The sequence below is a fragment of the Electrona antarctica genome (genome assembly GCF_951216825.1).
Source record: "Electrona antarctica genome assembly, chromosome: 3".
Lineage (NCBI taxonomy): Eukaryota > Metazoa > Chordata > Actinopteri > Myctophiformes > Myctophidae > Electrona > Electrona antarctica.
The window spans coordinates 44824560-44845614 of record NC_136808.1 but is presented as its reverse complement, the minus strand read 5'-3'; the positions used below and the strand labels follow the sequence as shown (position 1 = coordinate 44845614).

Sequence of the window (21055 nt, the reverse complement as noted above, 5' to 3'; positions counted from 1 at the left end):
TAATCGAATGTGTAGAATTATTCTGGAGTCAGCCACAACCTGGCTTTCACACTCTTGTACTGTATATTACATATATTTGAGTGTAGCCTAGTATAGAGAGCATGGAGTGTTGGAGTTTGGAAGCGCTCGTTGGAAATCACTCAACCGTCCTGTTTCTAAATGTCACATAATGCAGGAGGCAGCAAAATGTTGTGTTATTGAAAACAAGCACTGCCAAACTCTGACACTTAGAAAAATAATCAAATGCAAATCTTGACAGAAAGTAGCTCATAACGTTTCTATGGTGGATTTTTATGAAACAAAAAACTTTGCAGATAGAAAGAGGATAATTCAAGCTTTTCGTACAGCTGCACTGTTGGTGAGTTTAACATTGTTTAATGCAATCAGACAGGACCTTTCTGTTTGGATGAATGGGCTGTCAAGGCCAGAAAGTAGTTTTTTGCCACTCAGTGAGCGTTCCCGCATAACTTCCAGGTACGATGATGTCACGCGCATACCCTCTATAGAGCATATGACAGTGATCTGAAGAGCTGCTTCTGTAATGATCTGTTTGATTATTAGCCTTCTCATGTATTGTCTGTGTAGCAACTAATGTATGAACAATTAAAAAAGGGCTTTCTTCACATCTGGTTTTCGGAAATGATGTCATATGGCAGCCAAGTCTATGGACTTTTTCAAATGTTTGTTTAGAGTGCAATGTTTATTTATCAAGGAGTGAGGTTGCCCCTCACTTCACACAAGTGTGATTTCTTAATAGTGAAATAGCTAATCAACAAGCTCACAACACGTCACGTCACAGTTATTTGTATGACAAAAATCACACCCGTGTGAACTGAGTGGTGTAATATAGCCTGTCTGACGTAATGAAATCATGTCTGACGTAATGAAATCACACCCGGGTGAACAGGGTGAACATAGCAACCATGCTAATTTTTTCTGCACAGACTAACAAAGCCAGTAAATCACACCCGGGTGAACATAGCAACCATGCTCATATTTTCTGCACTAACAAAGCCAGTTGTAGGAGTGGTTTACACCACTCAAAAACTACAAAGTACAAGTGGTTAAGTGCCTGTATAATTGTTGATGCATTTGATAGTCTAAAATGGATTGCCTTAATGACAGTTTTCCACACAACAAACGTAATACTATAAATTATAATATGTGCAGTGAAGCAATATGAGATGGTTCTGTTTGCAGCACTGTGGTGCTGAAAGCAACCAAAGGAAGGTAAGGTATTAGGCTGGCTGTGTGTAGAGACGATTTCCTATATAGGCAGCTGTCAAAGGGCTGTGGTGTTTTATACTGATGATTGGTTATATAGTATCTTTACTGAACCGGCTCACTTCGTGGCGCTTCTGGTTAGGTCTGGTGCTTCTAAGTTAGTCTTCCTGAGTTGAACTTCTGAGTAGGCCTCCTGGACACTTCCGAGTAACTTCTTGAGCCTAATCTTCGAACACACCTGCTGATCAATCTGCGTCAGGTTTTATAGGGTAGCGTGACGTCGTGGCCTGACGTCACACCACTGACCGTTTCCGTGGCAACACTGTGCTTGTATCTGCACAGCCAGCCTCATAACAACACACTGTACGTGGGGCAGGATTAGCTGAAGAAAGCTTTCAAGGAATACCAACATGGTGAGTCATCATCATGCAGCTTTCAAAAAACAACTTCAAAACCAGGTCATTGTTTTTAAAATACAGTTTTTACTCCATATAATTTTCTTCATACAACCGCATTTATTTGTGTGTTCAAATAGGATTTGTGAGGGAAGTTAAAAATAAAAAAGGCAGACTTCTCTCAGCAATAGTAGACATACTGGCAGTTAAAAGTGAAAAATAAAAAAACAATATACAACACATGTGATAAAAAAAATTAAAAACAATACCATGTCAAGCTCTACATTCGGGCATTCGTTCATCAGAGCACTAATGATGACAACGGAACAAAAACAACACTGGAGCCCTTTTCGCATTCTCAATCATACTGCTCCTCAGACATTCTCTATATTTAACTCAGTGGGGTCCGATTTCCTCAGCACCTATGGAAACTAATCTAAAACATCTCAAACGTATTTCTGCGATCCCTGGAAAAACGCGCAACCGCCAACCTCGAACGCCTTCCAAGGGACGGCTCAAGGTTTGCTCAGGGTCTTTCCCTGAAGAAGCATCATTGTTATGAGGCAGGAGAGAAGGTGTGAGGAACTGTGGTAAAGACATCCAGGATAAATAACGAGAAGGATCTTCTATGAAGATTCCTCTCTGCCCTGTTGGTTATGTGTTGTTTGGAAACCAGCCCCTTCTTAGACCAACGGAAATGGTTGTGTAGGTTACCTTCACGAGTGAAAAGGTACGGTTTGCATTCTGTCCTCTAAAAAGCATTGTACAGTCACATTATTTACATATTCAGTTATATTACAGCGCACACTTTTTACTCTCAGTAGCTTGCGTGGTGCGGACGGTGCAGTGCTTCCTCCCTCTCCGCGGGAGGGAGAGTGGCCCACCCTGTGCTTGAGTTTCAACCTCTGACTGTTTTTATACGTGTTCTTGGTACTGGCATTTTCACTGTTTCAGAGGGAGAGGAGGGGCCTGTGTGAGTGAGGGTGGTTATTGAGTGAGATTGGATAATTGTATTGGTTCAACGGGCATTGGGGGTGGGGGGTGTTGCTAAGTGGACCCTGTTCAAAAAGGTGCTGCGCTACAGGATGCTCAGATGGAGATGTATCGTGTAGAACTACAATGACTGTAAGTCATAGCATGAATGATTAGCAGCAGCTCTGGTTCGTAGGTTACATCGCCATCTGCAGCTTCACAAAACACTTCACCATGAACACACCCCGGGACAGAAGGAGCGGTGTGTTAGTTGTTCTTATAGTAGAGGCACGTGGTTCATTTTTAAGGTTGCAGATAGACTTGGAGTGTATGGCCAAGAGAACGAAAACAAGAACATGGCTTCACATCACAGTCCATTTCTATCTGCAACAATGTGCAAGGTTTCCTACAGAACGCTGCTTTGTGCCAAATACTGACACGGTTGGTTCCAAAGGTCTCTACACACCAAGGCCCTTATTTATCAACGCGGTGTACACCCACAATTGGGTGTACACCCACAATTGCAATTTGGTGTACACCTGGTGTACACCCACCGCGTTGATAAATAAGGGCCCAAAAGCCTATATATATTTGTTTGTGTACATCCACAAATAAAGGCATCAACCTGTATGACTGAGGTCTCAACCTTAATAACAGTTCTGATGCAAAATACCCGCTGCAGATTATTTGTCTATTCGTCACACCCCCAGTGTGTAAAGACCTTTGGTCTTGTCAACAACCTCTTAAGTCTACTAATTCATACTTTGTCGCATGAGTATGCTGAAGTATAAATTAGGCACGAGTCATTATGCACTAAACACTAGTGGAGATCTAGATACCTATTCATAAATATTCTCTGTGCAGGAGAGAGCTGAGCTTGGACTATAGATCTGGTCCCATGTTGTCTTAAGGTGACCACAGACCTTACGATTGTGGTCGACCATTGATTCAAGGTTGTCACTTCTTGTCAGAGCTTGGTGAACACAGCCCTTTAAGTGGACTGGACGCAAGCAATATGGCATCAGCTCTATCTGCCAAACGAGGGTTGGCAACTACTAAGTTATTGCCTGCAAATATTCAATCAGATCTGCAATTGTGCACAGGATGCCAGTCTTATCAGGCTGACTCATTGACTATTTGACATTGACCTGAAGAAGGCCCTGTGGAATTGTGTGGGCTTAAAAAGGCTATATGATACTGTATACACGGACAGTTTTTGAGGCAATGTTGCGTCAATGTTGCGCAGCATTTATTCTCACAAGGTGGAGGAAACGTTGGCTGCTGGGTCACCATACTCATCTGTGAAAAATCCCCCACAAATACCTCTAGGTGGCGCTGTGTCACAGCATCACAGCGGTGCAACTGGACCAGGACGTCTGGGTCTCGTTTTGTTATTCCATTCCAATCTAGTACTCAACATTTTCCCCTCCAGCCTTATTTATTTGTGCAATAATTTCCAAAGTCTACATTGCCTCAATGAACTGTTTATGTATCCATTTTGGTCGGACTGACAGCTGGGCTCACTGCCCACGGCGAGAGTCCAACAGAGGGCAAGAGTGTGAGCGGATGTCATTGTGTTTGTGTATGGCCCGGTCCAGGTCCACAGACTGTCCACTCACACTGACTTGCATGCAGCCGCTGTAGGATGCCGACACCAGGGTGGACACCAGTGGAACATCTGAGGGGAACAAACACAACACAGGTCAGGTAAATCAGTACGTCCAGATTGGTATGCATTACCACAGATTACCCCAAACTTCCTAACTATGAATCATTTAGCTGGGTAACCTCAGGGGTCATTAACCCATTTAGGCCTGGCGTCGAAATTAAAAAAAAAAGTCTTCTAAATCCTGACAGTTTTATTAAAAACCCATGTTTCTATGTCAGTTGTTCTCAAACATATTCATGTCAAGGAACCCCAAATATATATGACATTGGCCGCCGACCCCCATCTGAAAATATGTTGTTCCAGGGACCATTAAACAACAATGTATACTGTGAAGTGTGAACAGAAATGTATACATCAGGTCAAATAATATCTGTGGTCACCTGGGAGCCCTCCTATAAAAGTGCTGGATGGCAACTGGAGGTCCACAGGTTCCTGGTAGTCTTCACTGCGTCCCAATTGGCCATCCACAAACAACAGTGTCTGGTTGCCTGTGACTGTGACCTGGATCTCATGACTCTCTCCGTCACACAGCAGAGCCGGAGCGCTGGCAACGATGGCATCACCCACCGTTACCAGAACAAACTGGAAACACAGCGATCAAAGTTCAGACAAACAAACAAACAAACATCAATAAGTCTACTGGTGAGCACATTACTTACATTCACGCATTGATCAACTCATTGTACCATTCATGCATGCATGCACCCAGGGTTTGATTAGCTGGGGGGGGGGGGGGGGGGGATCCATGCCTCTGCTTTTGGTATCCCCCCGGTCATCAATTTTTATATCCGGTGGGGATACTGTATATTTTTGCTTTTGGTCAAAAATGTACCCCTTTTCTTTACACATTGAACTGTGCTTGCACCAATCCACACACACACTCATAATAACTGTACTCACATCTCTCCACTCGTCAACACCAGGATGATAGTCAGCCAGAGAGATGGAGAATGGGACAGTGTCCTGGTGAACGAGGGCAAAGAGAACTCCTATGGCAGTGGTCGGCCGCAGGGTCAGCTGGACACTCAGGTTCTGGGATTCTGTGATGGGAGGTGAGGGAGAAGGGATGAGAAGGGTGGGGGGGTGGGGGTGTCATGCACTTCAAATTTAAACGGCAGACAACTTGCATTAGATAATTGACACTGCGTGAAAAGAATGGTTTACACACACACACACACACACACACCGTAAGTGATGTTGAAGAATGCGAAGCCTGTGCCAGGATAGTAGGCTCCAGGGTCTTCGGTGCTGTAACACTGCATGTTGTCGTTGTAGCTGATGGTCTCCTGTATGGAGGTGTCTTCGCCCGTCAACCAGCGCCACTCTCTCATACAGCCATCCAGACGCGGGTTCACCTGCACCACACAACATGCCACAATGCTGATTAACCCATTTAGACCTGACGCCGATTCTAAAAAAGAAAAAGTCTTCTAAATCCTGACAGTTTTCTTGAAAAACCTATGTTTCTATGTCAGTGGTTCTCAAACTATTTCATGTCGAGGACTCCCAAAGATTATATGTAATTGGCCGCCGACCCCCATCTGAAAATATGTTATTCCAGGAACCCCTCGGAAGCAAAGATTTGAGTTACAAACGTTCGCTCTGAAAGAATATATTCAAAGATTTGCGCCACATTTTCACGATTTAAAAAAAATAGCTAAAGTATAACAATGCTTAAAACACCAAAAGGGGTTCCCGCCCAGAAACACTCAGGAACACAGCAAACATACAGGGCGTTAGTTCATCAGAACGAATGCCCGCACGAAGCAATGATCAATCACTACGGTAAAAAAAAAGACACAAACCTGATTGACAAGGCCGTCCTCCTTGAAGGGAACTCCTCCCACAGTCAGGTTGAGTTCATGGATTCCTTTCTTCAGTGTGAACAAATCTCCGTTCACTGCGATCTTCATCACAGCCTCCCTGTCGATCTTAATCACTAAGCTCCTGCCCTGCTCCTCCACTGAGATCTGGGAAGAAATTTAATCAGAATATCTGAAGAAAGAAATACATTTTTCAATCAGGTTCTACTGTGTTGTGAAGATTAAGTCTTTTGTAAATACAGTGCTATATATGGGACTATAGTTCCATATAGCAAATACAGTAATAGTGATGCCTGAAGCCCAGCAACAAAATATGCGCGTGTGGTACTCTTGGTGGTATAAACTAGTGCTGCAATTATACCAATTATCTTCTTATTGATTATTCCATCGATTACCTTTTTTAATAAAAAAAATATGTATGGTGCCTACAAAAATAGCAAACAATGGCAAAATTAGCTGATACAAGCTGACAACAGACCACGTTATAAGCTTGTAGATCAGCTATTTTTTACTATTGAATGATATGAATGATATTTCCCCCACAAATCAATGATTCTCTTTTTAGAATTGATTAAATCGGTTAGTTTGATTAGCTATTGCAAACAATCTCACCTTTCTCCACTGTCCATCGTTGACAACGGGTCCACTACTCGTCACCCTGCTCACCGCGCCATACTTCAGCTGCAGCTCAAGCTTTCCATGGTGCATTGCGAGCACAATCCAAGAGCTGTTGAGGTGTCCCCCCGCGAAGAAGATCACCCCCTCTGGGTCGTAAGTGCGGAAGTCAAACTCTGCTGAGAATCTAGACAAAGAAGAGACAGCAAAAGGAAATGGCGTCAGTGGTACGAGCGAATGAGAATTTAATATGCAAGAAAGATAAAAACAGAAATAGCAAAGAGTGAAAACAGTAAATTCCTTTTTGTAACCAAATATGTTTTTATCTGATCTTAAATCTTTAGCTTATAACCTAAGGGGGTCATGTTTGCAAAACTATGCAAAAGCATTCTTTTCTCCTTCCTTCTAAAAATGTATTTTGGAATTGTGGGTATCAATCACGTAATTATTGATATAATCATTTCCCTTCCCATGTCAGTTCAGTTCAATCTTGCAGGCTAGGATTAATGTTTAAGGACTGTTCAGTTTGTTGTAAGACAGTGTGTGGACCAGAGGCACTTGTTAAAATATGTTAAACATAAGCAAAGTCTTCAACAGCCTTGACCTTGAGTATAGTAGTTCTTACCCGGTCTGAACCCTCCTGCGAAAGCGCAACCGTATCACTGGCACACCACTAAACATACGGCCCAGGTAGAGAGACCGGGGGTTCTTCTTCAGCAACTGTGTCATACATGGGGTTATAGGCTGGAGGAAGACATTATAGAACAGAAAGGATATGTGGTTAAGATTTCATCCTTATGCCTATTGAAAGTTGAAACGTAATCAGGGCCAGAATGATACATTAAGCTTTTAGTTAACCAGTTAAATCCTGGCGTTTAAAAAAAATTCTAGTGTTTCTAACGTTTTTGCAGATAAGCAGCTCTACAAGCTTGTGATGCGTTGTGAGCTTGTAGCATGGCTCTTTTTGAATAGCCAAAGATATAATAAAATATGGCTCAAGTGGTTCATAATATGGATGGGAATTTGAGCTATAGAGAAGATTGGGGTATTATTTCCTATAGAGAATGCATTTCACCTTACAGCTCCTGAGATCCTGGCTCAACTTCCTCCCCTGGCGGCCATCGCAAAAACAACGGAAACTCCCATGTGTGTTCATGCACTCCTCTGCACACACCCCCTCCTCACACTCATCCACATCTGACGGGTGGGGGGTTGTGGGAAGAGAGTATGAGAAGTAGAGAGGTCATAGAGGTGGACAAAAATGAGAGCGAGAGAGAGAGAGAGAGAGAGAGAGAGAGAGAGAGAGAGAGAGAGAGAGAGAGACAGACAGACGGACATAGAAAGAATATACCCATTAGATTATCTCGGCAGGGGAGTAACTCTAAACCCAAAAACATGAACTGTAAAGAAAATAATAATAATCTCAGCACATGTGCGCCGCAAGTATGCAAAAAAAAACATTAGCAGCCGTTCCCACCAGCAGATCACGGAATGCAAACAGCACTTGACTTTTTGCTAGTGTTTGACGTTAGCAGGGCGCTATCTGTTCCCTTCTCCATACAACCTTAAAAGGCAAAGATTAGACTGGCTAAAATAAATGTTAATTCTTGGGAGAGTGAGGTTATGAATAGCCTAGTTTCCACTACAGAGCCATGCAGGTCATATACAGAAGATTAATCATTGTTTTGTTCATGTCCCTCAAGTTATTTATGTCACTGGGAAATTCATGGAATTCATGTTAGTTGTGTTATCAAATACAAGAATATTGCTGTTGATACATTTGTCTCAGAAATGTATATAGTTGGCCCTGTTACTGACAAGCCATTTCATACCTTATGAAAGTGACTACTTTGCTAACACTCTTCCCTTCTCTTGGAAAAAAAGAACAGGAATGAACTTGTTTGTCAAATGAAAGAACCAGGATTGCATCCTGTGTCCATATAATTGCGTAGTTTGGAGAGTCAGAGCCACTTGAAGGTTTGTGCTCTGAGCGTTGTGGTGCAGATAGTTATCGTGATGTTTTCAATCCAGAGCACATGTTTAGTCTGTAAATCAAAATGAGGATTTGCTGTACTTACCACTGACTCACAGTAATCTATTATCTTCACTGTCAGCTGTTCTTTTGTGAATACTGACTGCATTTTATGTTTCACTTGTCTGATCCTAACTGTCTGAATAAATATTTTTAAAGGCATCTTCTGACAACAGGAATGTAACATACAAGAACATAAGGTTCGTGGCAATACAACCATTAAGTATTTGTGTCAATATTAGAGTACTGTAAGTTGTTTACGGACATTAAGACAGGGCTAGAGGTTGACCTGTTACCTAGTTCCAGATCATGTCTACAGATGTCTCTCTGGAATTCCTCTGCTGACACCAAACAACAGCTGCATCAGCCCCAGCTGTGACTAAAGCCGTCCATCTTATCACCTCTTATGAAACTCTGTGAGCGCGTGTGTACAAGTGTGTGTGTGTGTGTGTGTGTGTGTGTGTATTTACCAACACAGCTCTTGGTTTCATTATCGTAGACAAAGCCTGTCTCACACAAGCAGTCGTGGCTCCCCTCTGTGTTCACACAATGTGCAGTGCCACACATACTTGGGTCCAGACACTCATTCACATCTGAAACATACAAAACACCAACATTTTCAGGTCTCCCCAGTTCTGTGCACCCCCATGTTCAGTATATCCTAAACAAAATGTGCACCATTCATGAGTTTGCACATGCAAAAATGCATCTTGCTGCCTACCTTGGCATGTGTGCCGTTCCATCAGCGTGTAGCCTTGGTGACAGGAACATCGGTAACTGCCCATGGTGTTGTTACAGTCGTGGTCGCATCCCCCGTTCTTCTTACTGCACTCATTGTAATCTGCCCATAAATATAACATAGTAACCATGAACAGCATCCAATGGAGGGTGTGTGTTCAAATCAAAACAACATGAGCTCAGGTTGCAGCCCATATAGTTCAACAGGTTTATTTGTACCACATTTAAAACATTACATTAAAAGCCTTTACACGAACCCATTACATTTACAGAGTTAAATACTGTCAGTTTTGATGCAGTTTGAAAAGCGCAACCAAAACATCCTTTGAATTCATGTTTTGGTAAGTGCCCCTTTTCTGAATTGACATACTGTACGAGTGTACGTTGGCTACAGCTGAGTGTAAGAGTTGTGTGTTCAGGAAGAGTGTGGTTGTCCAGTGGAAAAGAGCCCTTGTCTCTGAGCCAGTCAGACTGACTCCGTTATGATTTCCTCTCACAGTTAGGTGGCAGGATGAGTCACTGTGGAAACGTGCTGAATGGTGGCACATGGCACAGGAGTGTGTTACTGTCTTCTATGTTTTCCCCTTGGGGGACTGAGTGCAACACGTTTATATATGCCAACTTATGAATTGATCTCTCATCCCTAAATCTCTTTATTACCCTTCCAAGTTATTCCTTTTATAGCCAGGATGATGCAACCACAAAGCGAATGGCTTTGACCTCCATAAAGGGAACATGTGACTTCCCGCTCTGGACTCTGGTACCAGAGTTCCCACAGATAATAATCCATACTGACCCGATATAACAGCACATCCAGCACAGCTTGCTGCTGATGTTATACTAATGTCATCTGTGTTAGTGGAAGACAGAAAAGTCAGAATAGATATCAAGGTTATTGACTTGATTGCCAACTAAACCAGTGCCCTACTCGGGGGACCACACAAGTTGGGAATGATACAAGTTGGGAATGCATGACCCACCCAGTAATGCAGTACTTGTTGAGTACTTGCTGTACCCGTTGTACACAGTGTGGTAGGTACTCTTTACCACAGTACTATTAACATCTGATATTACATTCAATGGCTGATTTATAAACGGGCACAGACCTACTCAGAACCATGCAAGTTGTGAATGCATGCCCCACCCGGATATGCCCATTGTTGAGGGGCGCTAGCCCCTCCTAAGCCCAGCTTTGTGTATGCGTGTGTAGTGATGGAATTGAGGATACAAAGTGAGGACAGAAAATTGAGGATAACAAAGAACATGCAAGCCCCTAGGACATCCTTCCTAGAAAATATTCTTACACAACCTGTGCCAAACGGTGTCCTATTTGTATGAACGCTTTGATGTAAATTCAAACCACTCCACTGATCATATTCGAAGACAGTGTGTACTAGCAACTAATGTATCCAGTGCAAGGACCAGACACAACGCCAAATTAGTTGGAATACTTATACATAGCGAGAAAGACTATAGTATACTCAAGCTTCGGATTCACAGAGACACTCCTACACTGGATGATTGGTACAAGGAGGTAATGACTGTGGTTCCTCTGGAGAAACTGACTTATCTCCTCCGCGATAACATGGAAGGGTTCACAAAGGTATGGAAACCAGTCTTAGATACAGTGGACCCTTCTAGACTGTGCTTCATTGTACCTTATTGAACAGTAGCGAAAAACTAAAAGACTCTGGTAACCTGGAATGTACAATCATGTCAAGACTGTGGTGTACTCGTTTGTCTTGGTTTTTTGTGTAATGTAATGTCAGTATTGTGGTATTTGGTGTTTTTCAATTTTTTTAATTTTTAAGGGTGGTTCTAAAAAAGGGTGCTCCTTCGCCTGGAAAGGAGCCAGCTTAGGTGGTTCAGGCATCTGGTTAGGATGCCTCTCAGGCGTCTCCCTAGGGAGGTCCTCGGCACACGTCCCACATGGGAGGAGACCCCGGGGCAGACCAAGGCACAGTTGAAGGAAACACATCGACTCACTGGCCTTGGAAGGTCTCGGGATCCCCCAGGAGGAAGTCACTAATGTTGCTCTGGAGAGGGAAGTCTGGAGCACTCTGGTGGAGCTGTTGCCCCCACGACCCGACTACGCATAAGCGGTTGAAGATGGATGGATGGATGGATGGATGGTTCTATATGCATTGTATTGCAATCGAACAGATGTGTGTCTCAATAAAAATACATAAAAAAAAATGTGAGGATGCCAAGTGATTAGCCGGATTGGACTTGAGGATAAAAGGTGAGGACAGAAAAGTGAGGACGCCAATTGTGATTGGCCGGAATGTGATGATGTATGATGATAAGAGTGCCCCTCACTTCACACGGGTGTGATTTTTTTATTGTACTTGTACCCGCTATCAGAGTACCCAGTGCAGTAACCACTACCATACAACGGATCAACTACATATGGAGAAACAGAGATTACTAGCATACCATAGTACCATACGCAAATGGAGTTATGCTGGGTATGCCACCACCTATATTGGCGCAGCTCTACAAACATGACGCAGAGTTCGGCCAATCTGTGAATCTGCTGAGTAAAGTTCAGGGAGATTGGTGCCTATATCCGCACAAGCACATGATTGGGTGTGTCCTCTAGTGTCTAGTCTATAGTCCCACAGACAGACAGATACAGACACGCAAGGTTTTTCGATTCTCGACAAGCACTGGTCTGTCCAACTTGGCACTGCACACCCCCGGGTCATCACTGGCACACACAAGTCAATTAGTTTTAAGTCAGACGATGCCCGAGTTATGCCCAGGAGAGTCACAGACAGACAGATGTTGTGAATAATATATAGATAGATGTGTTTTGCACACCTACTTTCTCTGGACAGGGAGGTGCTTAGGAACATTTACCATTAAAAGACAGTAGTCTTAACTTACAATGTTTCAGTCATCTGACCTTCATCAGGCATCAGATGCCAGATGAAGGTTGGATGAATGTCCAAAACATTCCATAAATACATCAGAAAAATAAAATCTAATAGAAACATGTTAATTAATGATGATCAAAACCAGAAGAGGGAAAGTGGTGGTGAGAGGGCATGGGGATTGAATCACAGTAAAGTGGTCAGGCATTGGCTGACAGGACCAAGGTCACCACGATGACCGGAGGATGTACTCACTAAAGCGAGAGATACGCTAGTCACGAAACAGAGTGACACAGCAGAATGTCCACCTCCATACCGACCTCTACTTCTCCATTGTATCCTCTCTCACCTTTCCATAATGCTTGCAAGCTTGCAATCTAATTAAAATCATAGTAAATCTTCCCCTGTGTGTATACTTTATCTCTCCTTGCAAACGTATGCTTCAAGAGGAATGCTTCAACGGACATGACTGTACCTTTCTCGCAGCTGTCGCCGATCCAGCCTGTGAAACAGTGACAAAGGAAGTCACCCTTCTTGTCCTCGCACCGCACTGTACCTCTGGGATTACAGGGAGAAGGAGAGCACTGATCTGGAATATCTGAGAGAGAGAGAGACAAACAGACAGAGTGAGAGAGATGCCATTTTTCTTTGAAAATTAAGTAGTTAGGAATACCGTATGCATACATTGAGAGTCAGTATAGTGATATGGTGATACATACAATAGATAGATAATACAGGAAGGACATCACATGAGCTGTGCATCGGAGACTCATTATAAATAGCCCTGCTGCTGGCTAAGCTTCTGAGACAGAGATGGTCTAACTTCAGACTGACTGACACAGCAAACCTGTCCTCTTGCTCACAGGAAACTGGGGGCCTAAATGTCTCTGAATTAATATAAATAATATTTTCACTTTTATCCATTCCTTTCCACCCCAGTCATCCTGTGTAGTAAGCACATGCAGAGTTCTTTACTGTCCCCAGACCCCTATATCAATCAAAGCAACTCTACATAGCTGCTGCTAACAAGGCTGGACAAGTGTGGGCATGCTAGCTGTGGTTTAGAGGAGAAAGCCGAAACAGCAGTGCCTGAAAACATGGGAAGCAGAGGAGAGAGACAAGCAATGAGGGTTGTCTCTAAGGCTCAAATAATTTATAATATCTTGATAATTTCCATATTTTGTATGACAGTATCACTCTATAATTAATTAAATGTTATTTTCATGCCTTGTCCTTCAAGACCTATCCCTTACAAAATGTGCATTGTTGTGGGAAAACATGGACAATAATTCATGCAATAAATGAGCAAATTAAGCAAATTCTATAGTTAATAATGCTCATTTAGTACACATTTAGCCATTGTCTGGCATGTGGAAATATATACTTGACTAACACACAGGGAAAGAGAAAAGAACTGCAGAATGGAGGAGAGAAAGAGCAGTGACAATTGGAGTCCTAGCAACCCTCCAGGTTCCTCGGCCAATCAGAGTGAAGCTGGGTGAAGCCTGATGCAGCACTACGCTCACGCTCCACTCACGTCAGGCTGGGCTCTCTCACGTCAGCTTTTCTATGAGCCAGCTCATCTTCTAAGAGCTGGCTCATAGAAAAGCTGCTGCAGTCACGGTGTGAGTGGGTGCGTGACGAGAAAACCAGGGGGTGTGTCACCAGCACATGCCATCGATGCCGGTGGCCACGGTAGCCAAGTGCTGCAATGCTCTTCAAAGTTACGTCACGATTAGATTAGATTAGATGCCAGAGAATGCAGCATTGTCATGCTATTTTCTTTTCCTTTCACACCCCATATTGAAAGGTTTCCTTTCCTGTGTGAGTAAAGTGTACAACAGTCCGAGACTCCGAGTGTGATGCAGAGATACTGCAGTGCAGCCCAGCCCCACACTACAACTGAATGCTACTCTCAGCATCTATTAATACACTACAGAGACAGGCCGAATGAGGAAAGGAGGGCAGAGAGAGGACTAAGAAAAGGAAAGTTTATGAGAGGAATGAGAAGCAGAAAGAGGAGGAAGTGAGATGTCCATCTGCTCATGGTACACATGGTTAAAGTGACAAGGACATTGTCATGTCAAACTTACTGTGGACACACGTTACCAGGTCCTGCCTCTTCTTTTCTGAATCTCCAAACTTCTCCACACAGGCTGGGCAAGAACAAACACAGAGAGAGAGGATGAGAGACAATTAAATTACTCATTCCATCATGAAAAGAGAAGTTTGAATGGTTGATTGATCTCATATGAAATTAATTAACTTACCTATATACTTGGGATAGAAGTAGTCCTGCGGAAAGACAGAGAGAGAAGAATGTCGAGATTTAGTTTTAAAAAACTAAACAAGACAAAAAACTCCAATATAAGAAGATTATAATTGTTATAATCTACAACCTATAATGTAAGACTGGTTTTGTTTTACTCACACAAAGCAGACTAAATTACAGAACAGAGAAAGCAAGGTAACAACGCCCACCAATTTCCAGGATACATTCGATATAAGCAGTGAGTCAGCAGAGCCATCTATCATTTAGATAGCATGTAAAGAGTTTTCTAACCAAATTCATCTCAGACGTCTACATTTTGGTCAAATGTGCACATTTCTGTATGGTTGTGCATGTATGCATTGTGGTGGGGAGGGACCAATTAGTGATTATGATGACGCTATCAGCTCTATGTGCTTATCTCTATAGTAAGTGTGGCCAGTTGCCAGAGGCTTTCTGAGAATGCTCCGCATTCCAACGTAGTGCATGGACCATGGCATCCATCCTGCCTCATGGATATAGTAGTAGGACAGGTATAGGGAAGTCTAGAACTGGTCTGATTGATTCTGGAACGGCCGTGCTCTCCAGAGACCTTCTGCTGCAGCAGGTTGAGGCCATATACATACACTATAGCTACAGAGTACAGGTATAAGTGCTCAGCTCAAGTATAGACGTCTTATCACATTTACATATTAGGGATGTTGCGTAAGTTGATTCCCACACGCGAGGTTGACAATGGTTGCTAAAAAAACCCCCGCTGTACTAAGCTAGCTGTCTGACCCCTCTTTAAATTACCAGAAACTTAAGAAAGTATGGAGGATGATCGATAACTGAGCAGTAAGCCCCACACCCCCATAATCTCACCCACCCACTGACTCTGCAGAGCCAAAAACCTGCAGCAGAGGAAAGTGCAGAGTCAGAGACAGGCACGTTCAAAAATGAATAATGCATCAATGAATGAGATTGCACTTGTGGAGAGACCACAGGCACAGGGGAAATCCTATTCTGCTAATGATGGTCCTACTCTCAAATACCTATGATGAACATACATCGCACGCACGCACACATGTGCACACACACACACACACACACACACACACACGCACGCACGCACGCACGCACGCACATAGAGTTCTCCCTTATAGAAAGCCTCTCACTCCACATCACCTTTTCCTCCAAGCCGAGCGGAGCCACACCCCCATAATCTCAGGCTAGTCTGGGTCAGATTCTCTCTCATTCAATTCAACTCAGCTCACCAGCTCCCATTGTAATTGTTAATTAACAATTGAATTGTAACAAGAATCCATCTCTCAACATAGACAAGAACCTCATTTATCTCAATCCTAGATTTGCAACTTTGCAAGACTCCTAGATTTGAAACTTTGCAAGATACATACAAGCAATCTCTTCACTAAGCATAATTCATGTACTCTGATGAATTGAGATTTAAAAGTCCTGTACAGTTGCAGTGCTGCAGTATTTCAGAATAGCCACCACCCCACACATCCCTCTTTCCCCCACTTTCTCTCTCTTTCTGAGGCTTATGTCTGCATTCCCAGCCAATTAATCTTTAATCATCCTTTAACCAACATTTCTCATGATAGCGTGTTTTCTTCTGACACATTTAAGATATTTATAGTGCCTGTTTGCAAGCTTTGTTGACGTAATGGATTTGATAGGCTTAAGTATTCACATGGGTAGAAAGGCTGATCTGCTCATTCACAAGGCAGACCTGAAAATAACTAATAATCTAAATGACCTCACAGGTGTTACACAAAACGCTTGTTTGTTTGTTTGTGCACGTCATAGAATGTGTGTGTGCACAGTAACAGATTAGTGCTTACAACAAAAACACATTCTCCACCTTTTTGCTTATCTTTGTATTTGAGTAAATAAAATGCTTCTATATTGTTGCTACAGTGTGTAATACACCAACTAAGACAAAGTACATGTGGCAACAGGAATTCAGGATACCCTCCATAAACAGTAACGAATAGAATCAAACCTGGAAGTTATGCGGGAATGCCTACTGAGTGGCAAAAAAAATACTTTCTGGCTGACTTTCTGGCCTTGACAGCCCATCCCTCACAAGGGGTGTATGCAGATGTATGTTAAAAAATGCACAAAAAGTACATAATGACATGTCTGCACTTGTAATATGAACACTTTATTTAAGCAACGTTTCAGTCAAAGACCTTCTTGAGATGCCTGAAGAAGGTTTTTGACCGAAACGTTGCTTAAATAAAAGTGTTCAGATGCCTGAAGAAGGTTTTTGACCGAAACGTTGCTTAAATAAAAGTTTTCAAGTACAGACAGTGTGCAGGTAATCATGTACTTTCTGTGCATTTTTTTAAATTAACAATCCATCCCGGCCTCAACATAGACAAGTTTTTATGAATCTATCTCAATCTCAGATTTGCACAATCTCTTATAGTAGGGTTGCAGTGCATAAACCCTAAATTACAATGAAGAAGACACATTTTAGAAAAAAGTGATGTGGTCAGATGAGTCATCAACTCATCATTCACCATAGTCTCCAAACGGCCTGAATGCTGTAGGGATAATTTGATTTGATCGATTTTGACATTTTCAATCTACGAGAGTCTAAATCCACTTCCCCCTGTGGTGTTGGACAGACACCGCTGAGCCCCTGAAACTCTGAACATGTACAAATGCAAAATATAAAAGGTGCTTACCCTCTTACCCCAAATGTTAGAGAGGCTGCCGGCGTGCTTGTGCAATGTATTAGTCTGTAGTTTTCAATAAATACGTGTTTTAATCCCGTTTGTGGCCGATTCTGTCAGAAGTTCCCAATGGCCATAGATGGCGGTAGTGAAGGGGCGCGTGCGCATCTGGTGATAACCGTTATTACGCTCAACATAACAGGAAGTAAAACGAGCGTGGAAAAAAATGGCGTTCGGCTACAAACGGGATTAAAACACTTCTTTATTGGAAACACGAACTAATACATTGCACAAGCACGCCGACAGCCTCTCTGACATTTTGGGCAAAAGGCCCGGGTAAGCAGTGCAGTGAGTGCACCTTTATTATATTTCGCATTTGTACATGTTCAGAGTTGCAGCCGTGGGCTCAGCCAGCAGTAGCCAGCGGTGCCAGTCCAACACACCACAGGCCACAGGGGGAAGTGGACTCTCGTACTGAAAATGTCAAAATCGATAAGAAAATACATATACGAGAGGCTATAAAAACTAAAAGGCTATAAATGAAGACCAAAGTGTTGTCATCATCAAAACACTAAATTAGATAGCTTGCTTTGTTTTGTCAGAATGGTGTTCCATCACTCCAGACTTTCACAGACAATATAATCTTCATGTTGGTGTTTTTATCACCAGCAGTCAGTAGTTAGTCAGTCAGTCAGTCTTATTACTGTAAATAGGCTAGGTCTCAACTGTAGATGCCCATCATCACTGACTCAGTCTCAGTCTTGTCTGTCTATTACACCGAATGTGTTCATTTCGTCAGTATCAGGCAGTTACTGGTGGTGCATGATGAACAGCCACTGAATCATCAGACTATAGCCATCAATTAATGCTTAATAAGGACGTGTTCTGATGATGTCGGTAAACAATAAGCCTGCAGCCTACTGAGCCTATATGCGTTATCTCTGATTTAAAGTGTCAACTTGTCAAGTTAATAAAACAAAAGGCATTTTTTGCTGAACAAGAAGCTTCTCGCCCAACTTTGCTCACCGTTTCAGGGTCGTTTTCGAAGACCTCCCTCGCCTCCTCTTTGCTACACCTTTCCTCCACACATTCCCTCTCCAAGTGGCCTTGCTTCGTCTCCTCGAAAACTTGATAAGCTCTTCTGTGTCTGCTCAGAAACTGGTTAGCTTCTTCCGGAGACAATGAAACTGATGATGGGAGGGAAAAAAACAAGCAATATCTAACAAATCACCATCCATACAACGAACAGAGATCGATCACCTGTTCCGGGAAAATATAGGCTACCTGAGCGAGGGGGCGAAAAAACAATCGCACAAACTTTACTCCGCAAAAATCTAATGTGAAATAATAACATCTACCATTGGCGACCATTAACGACATGAGCAATGTATAGCTCAGATTATCACTCATTTACTGTGAAAATTGGTATTTATTAGCAAGCTAGCTAAAACTACCAAGCATACTATTGGTCGTTTACTTACAGCTATTGGACCAGCTTGCAAACAGAAGGATTAGCAGGGCTCTCGGTGAAAAGGACTTTGTCTGGGTCAGCCGCATGTTTGCTGCTTTACTCTCTGCGCCAACGCTTCAGTTCAACTTTCTCCCTTCCCGTCTTGTTCCTCTGCTGCTCACTCAAACGTTGCACCAGGAGCTGCAAACACTGCAGGCATTCACCTCTCCACGGGGACAAACGGTTACCGTTGACTGGAACGCCTTTCGGGTGTTATTATTATTTCGGATACAGCGTTGCAAGAGAGGAGGCTGCTGCTGCAATATTTTCCCACATATCAGTCATACCACCACACATGCACACAACGGATGACCTTCACCTACTGACTGTACTACTACGCTACTCCCCGAACGTTACAGCTGGCTCATCCCCATCGTGTTCCGTTCCGTCCGTCCGTGCACGATCTGCTTCTCTCTGTGTAGTACTAGTCCTCCCGACTGTGAGGGAAACTCCACACGTACGCTGAGGCTTCAGCTCTGACAACTAAAGTACTGGCGAACGCAGACAGGAGTTTGTATTGATGCAGCTTGCCTTCATGCCTTGGACCTCTGGTCTCCTCTCTCTCTCTCTCTCTCTCTCTCTCTCACCTCCCCTCACCCCCTCCATCCATTCACCCTCCCCCTCATTCACCTATCCTATACCCACCTCATGACGTAGATGAGAGGAATAACCTTAGAGTAAGGGAATAACCCTCCCCGTCAAAGCACTCAAGCCACAAACGTTTCAGTTTCAGTATATTAGAAATTATAGTCATCATCATCAAAGTGTGTGTGTGTGTGTGTGTGTGTGTGTGTGTGTGTGTGTGTGTGTGTGTGTGTGTGTGTGTGTGTGTGTGTGTGTGTGTGTGTGTGTGTGTGTGTGTGTGTGTGTGTGTGTGTGAACCCAAGACCTACTGAATAACAGCATTTGTGGTCAAGCAGATCACATATAAGATAATGTTAACTACTGACCAACATACTCTGCATAAATAAACTAGCAAAAAAGGCAACCAAAATGATGCAAGTATAGGGCGTGAGGGCTAGGGAAGGGGTGAGGTGGAGTCTGATAATGACTTACAGCATTTCTCCTCTCATCCCAGAATTGGAACGACCACATGTTATTTATCAAGTAATACCGTGTTTCTGTTTCCCAAAATCCCTCCTCTCTTACTCAACATCTTGTTTTCATATTTTCCTCTTTAAGGCCACCCACAAATGCTCCATTCTGTTATTGTCGTTCACATTATCAGGTCAGGGTTGTTTGCAACACAGAACTTTACGAGTTGACAATTTGTGTTCCTTTTTGGTAACACTTTCAAACAGCGAACATGTCGAAATTGAACAAACATTCCTGATTAAGGGCCAGAAAGCGTACTATAATATCCTCAAAAATATCCTTGATACTCAAATAGAAGCACAGAATATTCAAGAAGAAAGATTACTACTTGCGCAAAGGTAGAAAGGTAGCTAATTTTGAATTTGTATATATGTCCTCCGCCTCCTCCCAACCTAGCCTGAGCCTGAGAAACTAATATAAGTTTTTGTTGTCCTAATGATTGTTATATGTTATTGTATGATGCTGCTTAGCCTATTCTTTCCCAGGACTGTGTGTGTGTGTGTGTGTGTGTGTGTGTGTGTGTGTGTGTGTGTGTGTGTGTGTGTGTGTGTGTGTGTGTGTGTGTGTGTGTGTGTGTGTGTGTGTGTGTGTGTGTGTGTGTGTGTGTGTGTGTGTGTGTGTACACAGGTATGCGCGTGCGTGCGTGTTCATGACATTGGCTACATTTGGGCCGGCACTGGCTCAGGATATAGATCTGCCACTTATGACCGCAAGGTTCAAGTTCGATCCTGGGCTCCCCCAGAGTTTAGTGTTGAGGTGTCCTTGAGCAAGACGCTGAAGCTGAACCCCTAGCCTCTGGGACCTGGCGTTATGGTTTCACTGAACCCCTAATTTCTCCCGATGAGCAGGTTGGTACCTTGCATGGTTTCCTCTGCCTTCAGTGTGAATGGGTGAATGTGCATCATCTATGTAAAGCACCTTGGATAATTTATTTGACACCATATGTTGTTTATGGCCTTTTCTTTAGCGCCACCATTTTTTTCTTTTTCTTTATTTGATAATCTTTATTTTTGAACTTTCAGGTAAAAATGAAAATAAAAAACAATGGGATATAATCACTAGAATGTGGAGGGGTGTTGTCCATTGGGGTTTGTTTTTTTGACTGCTAGTTGTGTTTTGTTTTTTGTTTGTTTTTCTTGTCTCTTTCTTTTGT

The 21055-nt window shown here is 42.9% G+C and overlaps 1 protein-coding gene across 1 annotated transcript; it reads right to left on the bottom strand.

Annotated features, from left to right (window-relative positions):
• Positions 1-1686: 1686 nt before the first annotated feature.
• Positions 1687-19401, bottom strand: gas6 (growth arrest-specific 6). The gene is made up of 15 exons (XM_079497501.1): positions 18779-19401; positions 18324-18484; positions 14615-14639; positions 14438-14500; positions 12820-12942; positions 9452-9571; positions 9201-9323; positions 7774-7895; positions 7324-7442; positions 6696-6885; positions 6066-6230; positions 5447-5615; positions 5161-5300; positions 4641-4842; positions 1687-4269 (listed from the first exon to the last, which is right to left on the bottom strand). Exons 1-15 carry the CDS (start codon positions 18852-18854, stop codon positions 4112-4114), a joined length of 1956 nt encoding a protein of 651 aa, XP_079353627.1. The 5' UTR covers positions 18855-19401; the 3' UTR covers positions 1687-4111.
• Between the last annotated feature and the right edge of the window lie 1654 nt (positions 19402-21055).

What these genes read in the sequence shown, in the direction of transcription:
- gas6 (XM_079497501.1), bottom strand. Translation starts at nt 18,854, where the DNA reads ATGCGGCTGACCCAGACAAAGTCCTTTTCACCGAGAGCCCTGCTAATC. An exon ending in TCGAAAACGACCCTGAAACG is followed by an intron (nt 14,640 to 18,323) that starts GTGAGCAAAGTT and finishes GTCTTTCCGCAG; the next exon opens with GACTACTTCTATCCCAAGTA. An exon ending in ACGATGGACAGTGGAGAAAG is followed by an intron (nt 6,231 to 6,695) that starts GTGAGATTGTTT and finishes ATTTCTTCCCAG; the next exon opens with ATCTCAGTGGAGGAGCAGGG.